This window comes from Telmatherina bonti, assembly GCF_933228915.1.
Source record: "Telmatherina bonti genome assembly, chromosome: 4".
Lineage (NCBI taxonomy): Eukaryota > Metazoa > Chordata > Actinopteri > Atheriniformes > Telmatherinidae > Telmatherina > Telmatherina bonti.
The window spans coordinates 11,923,334-11,938,386 of NC_136622.1; the positions used below are offsets into that span (position 1 = coordinate 11,923,334).

Consider the following 15,053-nt stretch of genomic DNA (forward strand, 5'->3'; position numbering starts at 1 on the left):
GTCATTTTAAAACATATCTTGTCATGCTGGCTTTTAACTCCAGAGAACAGGACCACGAGGCCTGGACTTTTTTATATTGTCTATTTAACTGTCCTATGCTTTTAGTGTTGATTTATTTTATTTAGCATTTTGGTTGCATTGTGATATGTGAAAGTGCTTGATAAATAAAGTTTTTATTGATTAATTCATCCCACAATTCCTTGTTTTGATTATGTTTATGTAGTTGTACTAACTGTGATTCATGTATAAAAATATAGGGTGCGTATAAGCAACTTGTGACAACATAATGTTTGATTTTTGTTATATTTATTTTACAAATGTATAAGCTTTGGCGTCATTTCACATTATATATATATATATATATATAACATACTGTATGATGTATTCTTCACTGTTTTACACTATCATAAAATTGCACTAAATGACGGGTATCAATTGAACATCTGTCGTTTCAGTGCTGCAGACACACAACAGTGTATATGATTGGTTTCTCATTGCATCACAGTCAGTCAGTTTCCCCAACCACCTATTGTTTCTGCCTCCTGTCTGAAATTACATACCTAAAATAAAATATGTTTATCTTCACAACCACAAAAGCTGTATGTGTGATGTTGGTCTTATAATAACACGTAGATATGACAGTGTGCATTACTGTGTCAGAATAAATTCACCTGGAACAGAGCAGCAAATTTAGCTCCTCCTTAAAGAAAACCACATTACTTTCAGTGAAAACCAGAGGACAGTGGTAATGCCTGATTAAATTGATGAACATATTTCTCCTTTTTCTGCAGAACATGTTGGTCCTCTTTCTTCCACCCCAAGTGGTCAAGGCAGATGGTTGCCATCTCTGCGCCGGGTTCCGCTGGAGGGTTTTTCTTCCTGTTAAAAGGGAGTTTTTCCCCTCCACCGTCGCCCCATGCATGCTCAGGATGAGGGATTGGATCTAAGTCAAGATTCAAGGCAATCTATTGGTTTCTTTTAGCTAGACTATTTCTTGATAATTGGCTGGAATCAACATGTCTGAAAGTGTCCTGAGATGGCATTGTTGTGACACAAGTGAAGCTGAATTGAATGAGGAATTATGATAAAATAGAAGCTAAAATAAATCAACCTGAGCAGTTTTACAGATATAATTTAAAAGAGGCGTTATGGAGGTAAAAATCTTAGGCACCCATCAGCCGATTTTTATTCAAAGTGACAACTCAATCAGTGGTCAGTCAGGAAAATCGAGGGATAGCCCCTAAATTCACCTCAGAAACCCTACAGTACAAATAAAAACGTTTGGACACACTCTCCCATGAAATCCAATTGGTTTGTCCACATTTTTGACCAGTAGTATACCTTGTGCAGGTGACTCATCAGGTGACTAAACACTGGATGATACAACTCTATTTGATATTATAAAAGGGAAGAAATACGCAACCAAATAGAAATATCCATACTTTTGCTACCAAGTTTAGAAAGACAGCAAATCATTAAAAGGGTAACCAAGACTGATAAGTTATATGATGCAAATATTATAAGACAATATCTGCTTTTACAAACAATAATGAAAGGGTTTATTTGAAAATATGACAGAGAAATAAACAACAATGAAACAAAACAAAGAATAAGCAAACAAAAGTATTGATACATCACACCACATCATGCAGAGTATGTTCATCACTGCATTTTTCATGAACTCACAAAATAGATACACATTTCTCTTTACAGTAAAGTGTAACCAGTTAACCAAAACAGTTAACCAAATAAATGTAGAAACTGAAAGTTTATCTTGCAAGTTATGTAACATGATAAATGGTTCATTCATATTGAAATTTTAAAACAAGAAGAAAAAGATCATTAAAAATCTAATGATTTTGAAGTCTAAGTGCAGGTCAACTACACCACAAACAACAAAATTAAGTAGCGAAAAAAAAAAACCAAAAAAGGATCTTTGCCTAGTTTTATTTGCTTTTGCATTCTCGGTTTTTGTCTTTTTTAATTCACGCACTTTTCAAACATAATTTCATCATTTCTTTTTTTTTTTTTTGTCTTTATCTTTTGCACAGGCAGCTGTAGCCAGCTGCCACCAAAACCAGGATGGTTCTGATTTTTCTAATCCGTGTGTTACGACCAAACACTGCAAGCACACAGCGTACTACATGGCCGTTTTGTTTGGATTATTAGGGTCGAAGGTCATAATCTCCATGTGGATAAGACCTGATTGGAGAGAAAAACATTAAACATATGTATCAAAATAAAGAGAAGTAAACATCAAAATTGTTTTAAGAATCATTCAGAATGATTTTACAGTAAAATGCACATTCTGAGTCACAGCTTTACTGTGGCAGTCAGACTTACTTTTCCATTCGCCAATGTCGAGCTCCAGGCTCTCGAAGGAGTCGTCATAAGGCTCTGAGTCGGGCTCGCTCTCTGGATCGTGATATTCCGCCAGGTAGGGGTGGGATAATACCTGCTTAGCTGTCAGCCTCTTTTCTGGATCCAGCAACAACATTCCCTCCAGAAGGTTTGCAGCTGGAGGCGTCAACATAGAAACCACAGAAATTTCACTTCATTTTCTTCTTTTTTTAACTGCCCAGCCAAAGAAAAGTCTGGGACCAGCTTTAGCCATGATTGCAGGTCTTGTGCCATCATTTCAGTATGCCTCTCTGAACATATAACATATTTCTATCCAGAATCACATCCTTTTTTTTTTTCACCAAAATCTTGTGTCGATACGTTTTCAGCAAAAATCCCAAATATTCTGGATGGGTTTTAATATGTGAACTGCAGTATTTTCCCAGTGAGAAGCTTGTTACTAGTTTACTTAATTAACATATCTCAGCCGAACCCAGCCTAACCCAACCTATCCAAACCTAACCCAACCTATCCCACCCTAACCCAGCTTAATCCAACCTATTCCAACCTAACTAAGCCTAACCCAACCTAACCCAATCTATCCCAGCCTATCCCAACTTAACCCAGCCTATCCCAGCCTAACCCATTTTAACCCAGCCTAACCCAGCATAAACCAATCTATCCCAGTTTATCTCAGCCTGACCCAACCTAACCCAACCTATCCAAACCTAACCCAGTTTAATCCAACCTGTTCCAACCTATTCCAACCTAACCAAGCCTAACCCAACCTATCCCAGCCTAACACAGCCGAATCCAACTTATTCCAACCTAACCAAGCCTAACCTAACTTAATTCAACCTAACCCAACCTATCCCAGCATAACCCATCTGAATCCAACTTATCCCAGTCTATCCCACCTTAACCCAGCCTAACCCAACCTATCCCAGCCTAACCCAATCTATCCCAGTCTAACCCAGCTAAATCCAACCTATTCCAACCTAACTCACCCAAACCCAATCAAATCAAGCCTAACCCAGCGGAATTTAATGTATTCCAACCTAACCCAATCTATCCCAGCCTATCCCACTTTAACCCATCTTATCCCACCTTAACCCAGCCTATCCCAGTCTAACCCAACCTATCCCAGCCTAACCCAATCTATCCCAGCCTAACCCAATCTATCCCAGTCTAACCCAGCTAAATCCAACCTATTCCAACCTAACTCACCCTAACCCAATCAAATCAAGCCTAACCCAGCGGAATCCAATGTATTCCAACCTAACCCAATCTATCCCAGCTTATCCCACCTTAACCCAGCCTATCCCAGTCTAACCCAATCTATCTCAGCCTAACCCAGACAAATCCAACCTATACCAACATAATCAAGCCTAACCCAACCTAACCAAGGTTACTCCAACCTAACTCAATCTAACTCAACCTATCCCAGCTGAATCTTACCTATTCCAACCTAACCCAATCTATCCCAGCCTAACCCAGCCTATCTTAGCCTGATCCAACCTAACCCAGCCTATCCAAGCCTAAACCAGCCAAATCCAACCTATCCAAGGCTAAGACAGAATAACCCAGTCTAACCCAACCTATCTCGGTCTATAAATTTATGAAGTCACTTTTTGTGGCCCTGTTTGGTTAAAACTTCACAACAAGAGTCTCTTTCCCTGTAGCACTCACAATCATCTCATTCTTTTATTTACAAAAGATAAATAAAACATGAGCCTTCATCAGAAAAGCTGTTGCAAAAAACTATAAGGATATTTAATAAATTTACAAATAGAAACACACCTTTATTTTCCACTGTTGGAAACACCTCCTTGAAATTTTTCTTCTTTTGTTGAGGAAGACCTTCCACAAACGCTTGTGCCTGGAAAACAAAAACTTTCACTCCCAATCATGAATAAAATACAGAAGCTTCAAAAAAAGATGCAACTTATTGTTATTTAAGTCATTGTCTCAGTGCAACAGGTTGGCGTTAGCTCAAAAAGAAGGCATGCAAATGAAATAAAACTCACATCTTTACTCTGCATCTTCCTCACCAGAGAGGAGTCTGGTGTTCCTGTCACACGGAGGATCTTCTTTAACTGGTCAATACCTAAACACACTGGTTAAGGAAGACTGATTTTTATGTGTAGAATTTTTGCATTGTTCCTTTTGACCTCACTATTATATTTTGTACCAGCTTTAAATGATTTATTTTTATTTTAAACATTATTTCTGAGTTTCTGTCTCTTGTTTTTTATGGAGAAAAAAAATGTCATTATCGTACAGTATTTAACCGTTCTATATGTAATAAATAGTTTATTATTTTTATATTTCCTTACCAGATGCCTGAGCCGCCTCGTCCTTCTCCATGTGGAAGAGGCTTGACTCTAACCTAAGCTCCGCCCAGATGAGAAAAGTCCAAACACCCTGCACAACAAACCTATTTCAGCCAGAGTTTGTGATTTCTTTCTTTCCTTTTCCACTACAATAAACGTCCTTATCACTGCGGGGACACACCAATCCACTAGTCAGTCTCCTCTTCCATCCTTTCCTCGTTCATGAACAAGACCCTTAGATAATTGAACCCTTTTCTCTTGGAGCCAGACTTCTTCCTCGTCCCAGAGAGGACACATCACCATTTCCGAGCTCCATTGAGCACTGAAAATCATCAGATGGAGCCAACAGAGCCACATTGTCTTTAAAGTGGCTCAATTATGCACATTTTATTCTAATTCATTTTAATATGCAAGTCCAGGAGGGCAAGAAATAATAATTTTTCACAAACCTCTTCATTCATTTTGTATTGATCATCTCAGATCAGCCTCTGCCGGACAAGCAGACAGAGAAAGCTCCACCCTCTATACTGCCTGCAGGCTGCGTCTGATTGGTCAACTGGTAGGAGTAGCTATACACAGCAGTGAAGGTGGGTGTGGCTTTTTTCTTGTAAATGTGCACAACATAGAGAAGATGACCAATCACTAAGTCCCTCCGCCTGGATGTCACTAAAATTTAGAAGTAGAAAAAACTAAAACCAATCGTTTCCATTCCCATGGAAACCAAGCGTAGAGAGTGCTGAAAAAACTGCACTATAACACTGTAGAAAGCTCAGAAAACTAGAAATAACATAATAGAGCCCCTTTAAAAAGCAGAATCCAGAGGCCACCAAAGCGAATCCCCTCAACACCTCAGCTGAGCCCAGAACTTTTGTCCATAAAGACTATGAACAGAACATAAAAAGTTACGGTCTAAACATATTTTAAGAAGTTGACAAATCCATGAATAAATAGATGAGAAATAACAGTGAATGAGGAAATAAAAATATGTGAAAACAGTAGAAATAAAATAAATAAATATTTTTGGCAATAAATGCAAAAACATTAATTTAATTTAATTTAATTTCATTTCATTTCATTTCATTTCATTTCATTTAACTTTCATCTATCCATTTTCCATACTTATTTTATTTTTTTCATGATGAAGTCATGGGGAACTGATACAGCTTTCCAGTAATCAGTGTGGATACTGTCATGTCCTGGGAAAAGCACCTGGCCAGTGATCATTTCAGCCAGAATACAGGCTGCTGACCAGACATCCACTATAAAGGAGGAAGGCAGACAGAACATATTATTATTATAAAAATGAAAAGTGTCAAGCTTCCGCATCTTAAAACAAACAGGAAATGACGAGTACTAAAGGTGGGTAACATCATTACCTGTCTGACTGTAGTGCATCCAGTTGAATATAACCTCTGGTGCTCTGTACCAGCGCGTCACCACATAACCCGTCATTTCACTCTCTGTTTGTCTGGCCAGACCAAAATCCAGAATCTGAGAATAAATTCAGCTAATTCTTAACAGACCACAGAATATTTCCTCCTGTTCTGAACTTCAAATCAATTCTTTGAATATATGGAGATTAAAGTGGGAATCTGCCAAAGACCACACATAGATTTGTTGGTATTTAATCTAAGAACTTACCTTTAGTTCACAGTTTTCGCTCACAGCAAGATTCCCAGGCTTCAGATCCTAAAAGACATTTTGGAAAATGTTTTGAGCTGCTTTGCAGACAGTAAGACAAAAGCATGTTTCACTTCATCTGAAAAGTAAACACGCTGATGATGATTGCGACACTCAAGAAGCAGATAGCCATAAAATGAGATACAGACCCGATGAATGATCCCTGCAGAGTGGATATACTGTAAGAACAAAGAGTGTACGTACATGTAAGTGTTAACAGTTTGCAGACATGATTTACAGATATGTTTGCATAGCAGGGCAGGTAATTGTTACAAGAAGTTGAAGACATTTGAGGCTAAACTCATTACATGTCAGGTTATTTATGAGGTTTGTCACACTTTGCATTTAGAAACATGCCCTCTGTTCTGTCTCTACTGAGTTTGGTTACACATTGACTCAGACTGACCTGAAAGCATAAATAAGGGAAGGCAGTGAAACACACATGACATATTCAGACTGTGAAAGGAGCATTTCATTCTGACAAGCTGCCTTCTTGTGCTGCCTCTAATTAGATGCTAAATATAATCAGAAAATGTTGTAACTTGCAGTTTGTCGGAATAATTAAAGAGTTAACTAGGAGTTTAAAATAAAAACAGCAACCGAGTCAGTTGAGTCTGGAAATAGATGGGAAAGAGCTCAGTAAAGACAGCACCCTCTAAGTAGGGTGAAGCATTTCATGTCAGACTAATTGTCTGTTTTTATGGGATTTAGCTGGTTGTTGGCTTCCTCTTTCTCCATTTTGTTTTAAAGCAGAGTGATAATGTGGCGTTGGGTTTGTCAATATCTGCAACTCCTTTCATTTACAGTTACATGATTCATTGATGGTTTTCCAGTCAGACCTCCAGCTCTTGAACGTGATAAGTACCAGACATTCAATAAATACTATTACTGAAGTAAGCAGAGAACTAGAGAGTGAAGCCTGAATTCAGTTATAAAGACCCCTTAAAAGTAGGGAGTGGGAGATTAACCACACTTTTTCAGAGCATCTTGGCTTAAATGGTCTCACAGAATGAGCCAGTAAGCCATTAATGTAAACACACAATTATGGCTCCACTAGAGATCATGAAGTCAGTCACATATTAACTGATGCTGACGTGGAATAGCTGTGGATACAGTCTTCATTCATGTGAGCAACAATTAACAATGGTGAACGTATCAGATAATCCACCATGATTGTTTGTGTCCTGCAACGATCTTCCTTCATTTTCTCGACTTTGTGCCTCAAACTGAGCTGAAAGTTTCATAGTTCATAGTTGGTTGACATAAAATCAGCTTCATTGTTTGTATTATTGTTCTGCATAATGACTTAATAAACCTAAGACTAATAAAACCAATAAAGCATAAACCTAAAGGGTAAAAAGTCACTATTGGCTCTTCATTTAATGTGTACAATTATCAATACAATACAACACAATTATCAAAACATATTACAGTATTGGCACCATTAACATTTCTACTTTCTCTGCAGGTCTTCCTGGATAAAAGTTGCAATGCATGTTGGTCCGTTTTTCCTGTCTTCTCCATCCCAACCAGTCTATGACTGCCCTCCCTGCGCCACATTCTGCCAGAGGTTTAGTATTTTCCTTTTAAAAGGGAGTTTTTTCCTCTCCACTGTCACCTTGTGCATGCTCAAGATGGGGAATTGGATCCAAGTCAAGATCAATATAATCTCTTGGTTTTCCTTAACTGGCTGTTTATTATAAACTGGCTTGAATTGACTTGTGTTTAAAGTGTCTTGAGATGACATTGTTGTGAATTGGTGCGATTCAACTAAAGCTGAATTGTACTGAATTAAACCATTAAAGTAAATGTGAAATTCAATCTGGAATGATTTAAATAATTTTGATATCTCATATATTCACACTTTGTCTTTATATCAGACTTTCAACAAATAACAGGCAACAGTCAGGCCATCTATGGGATGGTCAAGGCTCCTGTCGGTGCACCGTGGATGCTTTGACCCAGTAGGCTACAAACATATCATATTTCATAATGCTGCCATTATCTGGATAATCAGAACCAAGAACGTCTGATCTGTCCCAATGATCATCTCATCACCATTACCAAAAACAACATTGCATAATGATTAGCTAATAGCCTGGCGAATCATCTCAATAACCGCAGTGATACGGTTCAAACATGTTTGGATTTTTGATGCCAATATGGCAGCATTCGACTGATCAGTTTAATCACTGATGGAGATGATCGCAGTTAAATCACATAATTAAATGGCAGTTTGACAGATGAGTTTTTAAAATTTTATTGCAACAGAATTAGGCCTGCAGAACTTAAACTGAACTCGGGTCTCAAGGCCGCGTTTACAACGGGTGGCACAGATGAACTGAGGAAAGTTCACAGACTCACTCACTGAACGCACACACTCACACACACTCACACCCACTGCTACAGACACACTCTCCTATCTTTCGCCGCCTTCTCAGACCTCCCTCCACTCACGGGCGGCAAGTTAGATGGGCGCAGTTTGGTTGGCTGTGACCTCACTTGGCTGTCTGGGAGTTCCCCCCCCCCCCCCCCCCCCCCCCCATTTTGTGTGTTGTCTATTGTCTGAACCTGTGCTCATGCTTAGAGGTGTGTTTTTTTGTTGCATCGATATCCTTTCCTCTTTCCTCTTTAGTTGTAGAGATACTTCTTTTTTTCCAACACCCACCCATCCTTCCTCATGTCATCTTTTCCTCATTTATAAGGCGGTACCGGTAAAACTGGCTGCGGGGCCTAAGCTTCAGTTCGGTCTGTAAACTTGTCATAAATGCTAAATGTCTGTATGTCATACCTTGGATGAGCTGGTTTGAACTTTGTATTTCCCTTCGGGATGAATAAAGTATTTAAGGAGTTTTTGACATGCGCGGTTTAATGACTAAACTTCTCTCATTAGGGAGACCCCTCATGGATATAAAGGCACAGTTTTCAGGAGATGATCGGCTGTGTGGCTGCTATGCATCCCTGTTTTCTACAGATGTTTTAGTCCATCTGGACGTGCCAGGCTGTGACCTGCGGTTTAAATGGTGGAGTTGCAGTAACTTGTGAAATACTGAGCTGTAGATGTCACCTAAAGATGCTGATTGTAGCCTTTTGTGTGCACTTTGTGTCTCTGCCTTCACTTAAATTCTTTAACAGTTCTTTTTATGTTTTTTTCCAAAATGGATTAAAATGGGTTCCACATACAACATATTTTATGCATACTAAACTGCCTAAATATAAATAATTTTAACTGCAACATTTATTATAAAGCATCCAGAATGATAGAAACTGTAAACACTTACCTTTAAGCCTCTTAGGAGCTGATAAAAGAGGTATGTGATGATGCGATCGGATAATCTCTTCTTCTTCATAATGTGGCCCAGATCCTGGGCTACAAAGGGCATGACCATGTAACTGGAGGAAGACAAACATCAAGAAAGAGAATGTGGCCATAATCAACATGAAAGAGATATTCAGTGGTTATAAAAATGCCTGACTTAAATTCCCAGGAAGCTGGAAAGTTGTACTAAAATGTAAATAAAACCATTATGCAATGATATGTACATCTCATAAACTTACATTTTATTTCCAACAGATAACAGAAACATGTCAAATGTTAGAAATAATGCCATCTTGCTTTATAGTTAGGATATGAGCATCTCCTGAGTTGGAGTCTACATGTACGGGACCCAACTATCCAGGTTATGCTCATTGCTCTGATAGTTATGGGTAGTCTAGCCAACCATTACTTATGTAGCAATGGGGATGTTACCTGATGCACTGAGAAGTACCTCGCTCTATTTCTCTAATATATTAATGTATAAATATATGCCAATATTGCCATCTCTAACTTATTTCTCCTTTTTTTCCGCAGGTCTTCCTGAATAAGTGCAGTTGTACATGTTGTTCTGTCTTTCCTGTCCTCTCCACCCCAACCAGTCGAGACAGATGGCTGCCCTCCCTGAGCCGGGTTCTGCCGGAGGTTTTCTTCCTGTTAAAGGGGAGTTTTTTCCTTCCCACTGTCGCCGCGTGCAGCTCAGGATGGGGGATTGGATGGAAGTCATGATTCGATGCAATCAGTTGGTTTCTATTATAGGCTATGTATGAATTGGCTCAAATTTAAATGTATGTTGATTCGTGAATGTAAAGTGCCCTGTGACAACATTGTTGTGAAGTGGCGCAATACAAGTAAAGTTGAATTGAATTGAATTGAATTGAATTGCTTTTTATTCGTTCGCTGTTGCAATAGGTGCCATACGTGGTTTGTTACTACCTTGCTGAAATATACTAAACTTTGCCTGAACAGACTGTCTAGATATTGTCTCTTGCCCCAGCATCAAAATGTTGATGCTTTTTATTTCTAGATTATTGTCAAGTTCTGCCTCTCTGGTCTTCCCAAAATGAGCATTTCTAACATACAATTACTTCCGAACTCAGCGGCACATGGTCTGAACCAGAAGCCGAGAAAACCATTACACCAGTCTTAAAATCATTGCGTTGGCATCTAATGTGTGTCAGGATATGTTTAAAGTTCTTTTAGTGCACTTTGGTGCAGAACTTGACATTAAAATCTGCGCTAGTCTGCTAATTAGCCATCGATTTGAGTCAAGTGTGTTGCAGCAGGGACACACCCAACACTTGCAGGACTGAGACTCTGGAGGACCGGAGCTGCCCACCTCTGGTCTTGGGCCTCATATCAATCTGACCTCTTTTTTAAGCTGCCAGCCCTCCTGGACCCTGAGGTACTGAGGCACCTGCCTTTTAGTTTTTCCTAAAGTCAGAACCAAAACTTGTGGTTTAGGCACAACGGCCCTCGTCTGTGGAACAATTTTCATTTGATCTTAGTTTTTAGTTGTGTTTAAAGTAGCAATTTTGTCCACCTCTGTTTTAGAAATGTTTAAAAACATACTTGGCCTCACACCTTCAGAGATGTAGACGTTTGACTTGAGCGCAGATAACAAGCTGGATGGTTCCTCTCCTATTTAGTGCAGCGAAACTAGTGTCCCAAAAAAAAAATCTGAAATTCTGATTAATTTCACCTTGGAAAGTTTTCCACTTTCCCTCAGTCCGTCTTAAATTAATCTTGGCACAGAGAGGGCGGCGCTGTTTCTGGATCATGTTCATTTATGCTGTGTTTGTGGCATGACAGGGCTTGAGCATGCAACTGTGTTGACAGACGATTCCTGGAAGTGTTCATGAGCCCATGAACCAATCATTCTTGTTTCTAATGCATCTTCAGCAAAGAGCCTAAAGATTGCAGACATTTACTACGGATTTTCAGCCTTGTCCAGAGATGACTTTAATATTGATAATAATCTGATAATACTGCTGATAAATGAATATCTGAAGCCTTTACAACTCACAAATGACCAAAACTCTGCCCATCTTTATTTCTGAGGGACTCTACCCCTCTAAGGTGCTCTTTTCATACCAACTTATGTTTTGTGTTCCTCCAGTTGCTTTTACTTTAGTACAACTTACTTTTTTTGCTTCTTGTTGCCCCCAACTGAACTTTACTGAGACATGTTACTGCTACCATATTCAAGATAACCTATCATGTTTTCATCAAACTGTAAAATGTCCTACTGTCAACATTTGATGTGTTTTCTCTTTAATATGAGAAACAAAATGTTCTATTTTTATTTACATGTTTAAACAGCATCCCAGCATTGTTGGAGTTTAACAATGTAATACTGTACAGGTGCGCCGTAATGTGAAAACGAAACACTAAAAGACAAGCACTCCGCAGACACATCTGGAGAAACTCCTCAAAACAAACAAGAAGAAACTTGTCCTCACAAGTCCATGCTTACACTCCGAATGCACCCACACATGACCATCCATGAACGCACACACTAAGTTTCAACAAGCTGCAACAACTAGCAGCAGAATGCTGTTCTCAACTTACAAGGTGTGGAACTTCTCCAGCGTGAAATCCGGTGTGAAGACGTCGAGAAGGCAGATCACCTTAAGGAGGAACAAATAAGACATAAAGATGATGAGATTTATGATAACTCTATGTGTGGAACATTTTTCATATATATTACATCTGGAACTTGTCACAACACCCTGGAGGCCTCTAGAGGTCACAGTCTTGGGTGTTAACTACATGTAAAACTGCGGTGAACAGGTCAGAAAGTCTTTAGTTCCAGCTCAAACAGCTTGTTTTTATGTCTTTTTTTTTCAAATCACTAAAGACGAAAACTGACTTAATATCACAAACAGACTTTTCTTGATGTGTTTCCACAAGTGAAAAAAACTGTTCTAAGTCCTATCTATGTTTATGGCATATCCAGAGCCATGAGGGTTCCAGCAACAATCCTCCCAGTTTGTCAGGGAAAGATTATGAGCTTTTGTTGTAAAGTCAACAAAGTTTGCTTATCATCTAGTCTCCCTGGAAGCAGCAGGAGAAATTAAATCAAGATTGTCAGCAAGGTTTTACAGAAACTTAGCTGAGTTTCATAGTTTCAGGATCAAATATTAATATATTGACAGCTGTGACATTATAGGAAGTATGTAATTTATTTTTTCTTATGTTTGTTTATTACATATTGACCTATCAGCTTGAATAAGTACTGGAAAATAGACTGGAAGTAGACTGGAAAGATGACTTATAAAAGAAGTTAAACTGAAAGAGAACATCTTTACTCTGCTCAAAGAATCTCACATTTTCATGCTGTATGTGGCGGAGCAGCCTGAGTTCCCGGTAGGCCCGCTTGGCATGGATGAGAGACTGGAAAGGCCGATGCAGCTTCTTAATGGCCACCTTCTCCTTTGTTCTCTGGTCAATGGAAGAGCTAAATAAGATCAAACAGAGTTTTACTGACAGGAAATAAAGCACTTTACATGACACACCGCTGCAATCTGCAATGAACATTGTTTATGTTGTTGTTATGTCTTCTGAAAAATGATGATTTGCATAGTTGATATAAAAAAAAAAAAAAACTTTCTTATACAAAACAAATGCAAAGCTGTACACATGCCAGTCTATTAAATCTGACTCCATTTGGAACATTGATTGACTCCATTTGATATCATCAATAACGTCTTCTCCATCCGGGCTTTATCACTCGAGCAGGGCCTCAGACATCTCAGATTCCTGACTAGGCTCTTTCATGTTCTTAAAGGAGATTCTTGTCATTTTGGAGGACCTGCATTGACTTGCTGACTGCCTCAGGCACACAATAGTGTTTCTGTTAGCAGACATGAGAATAATCTGGGCCTCTTGAACAACCTGCCACATAATAGCCTGTGTCAGTGCAATGCAGCCTGTTTAGCCTGAAAAAAATAAATGATCATGTAAAGCTTGTATTAAACATTTAGGCCTGTGTCCTGCTATCACCCCCAAGTAGATCATCTCTGTAACATGCATTTTTATTTATGTTATACTAACACGCTTTATAGTTCTTGTATGTTGAATAATTCTCATTAAATAACCAGTTTTCTCATTTTAAATGCTGTTAGGCAAGACCAGTTATTTCACTTCAATACAATAAAATATGAAGAAATAAATTATTATAATGACAGTCAGGAAAAACAGTGGGGTTAGGGGTGCCCAAAGTCGGTCCTCGAGGGCCGCTGTCCTGCAGGTTTCCCATGTATTCCTGTTCCAACACATCTAGCTTCCACTAAATGGATCAAACAGCCAATGACGTGCACAACTGATTAAGCTCTACTACTAATTAATTTGAATCAGGTGTGTCTGAGCAGGGATGCATAGAAAACCTGCAGGATTCTGGCCCTCGAGGACCGGAGCTGGACACCAAATGTATGTTACATGATCAAAGAAAGAAATAAAAGCCTTGTATTTCTAAAAGAGTAACAGAGTGAAGCTAAATCTGCAGTAATTTCCTCTTGTCAGATTTCCCCGATGTCCTTCTCTGTCTCCCGGACAAACTCACCAGACGGTCCCGTAAGCTCCGGAGCCGATCGGGCTGAGCGCGGTGTACCTGTCCGGGACGTCCCACGTCGTTTTCTGAATCTCCAGTCTGCGAAAACCGGGTCTGACAGGAGAATCTTTCACTGGAGACTGCATGTTGCTGTTTTACTGAAGTTATCTGACAGCTGTTTCACCACACCGGTTTTTATTTTAACGACCGGAGAGGAGGCGACAGGTGAAGAGCTGCACCGGGAAACGCCCCCGATTGCCCGCTACTCTGTCAGATCAGATCGGCCTACCCCCCAGACTCACCTACCAAGAGGAGCCTTGTGCATGGGAAAACAACTTAGCTGATATGTGACGTGTTAAATAACCCTACAAACCGACTGAGTGAGTGCCGAGAAGAGCACAGTGTTGCAACAACGTCAAATGCAGATTATGGCCCAAGAGACACAGGGGGGGAAAAACAGGAAAGGGCAGTTTTTCAGCAGGATTGTAAAATGGTGTGAAACAATTGCAAAGCAAATAAAGCATGAAGTCTTATTAAGAATTTTGCTTAACACCTTTCTAAAGAGCTAACTGATCACGTGGCAGCAACTCAATTCATTTAGGCGTGTTGACATGGTCAAAGGTAGCCTACTGGTAAAGTTGAAGAAAAACACCAGTATAAGAACGGATTTTGATGGCTTTTGAACTTGGCATGATTGTTGGTACCAAACATACTATTGAACACTGTTATTTAGGAACTGATCAGTAAGAAACTGTAAGATTTACAGAGAATTGTCTGAAAAAGAGGAAATATCAGTGAGCAGCTGCCATCTGGATGAAAATATCTTGCTGGT

At 39.3% G+C, this 15,053-nt stretch overlaps 1 protein-coding gene across 1 annotated transcript; it reads right to left on the minus strand.

The window, feature by feature from the left end:
• Positions 1 to 2,140: 2,140 nt before the first annotated feature.
• LOC306754930 (mitogen-activated protein kinase 12) lies at positions 2,141 to 14,367 on the minus strand (the record flags this gene model as incomplete). The annotated part of the gene is made up of 12 exons (XM_079239100.1): positions 2,141 to 2,202; positions 2,344 to 2,517; positions 4,141 to 4,219; positions 4,368 to 4,447; positions 5,861 to 5,932; positions 6,050 to 6,164; positions 6,315 to 6,362; positions 6,503 to 6,532; positions 9,635 to 9,746; positions 12,241 to 12,299; positions 13,000 to 13,129; positions 14,234 to 14,367. 12 exons carry the CDS (start codon positions 14,365 to 14,367, stop codon positions 2,141 to 2,143), a joined length of 1,095 nt encoding a protein of 364 aa, XP_079095226.1.
• Positions 14,368 to 15,053: the final 686 nt, after the last annotated feature.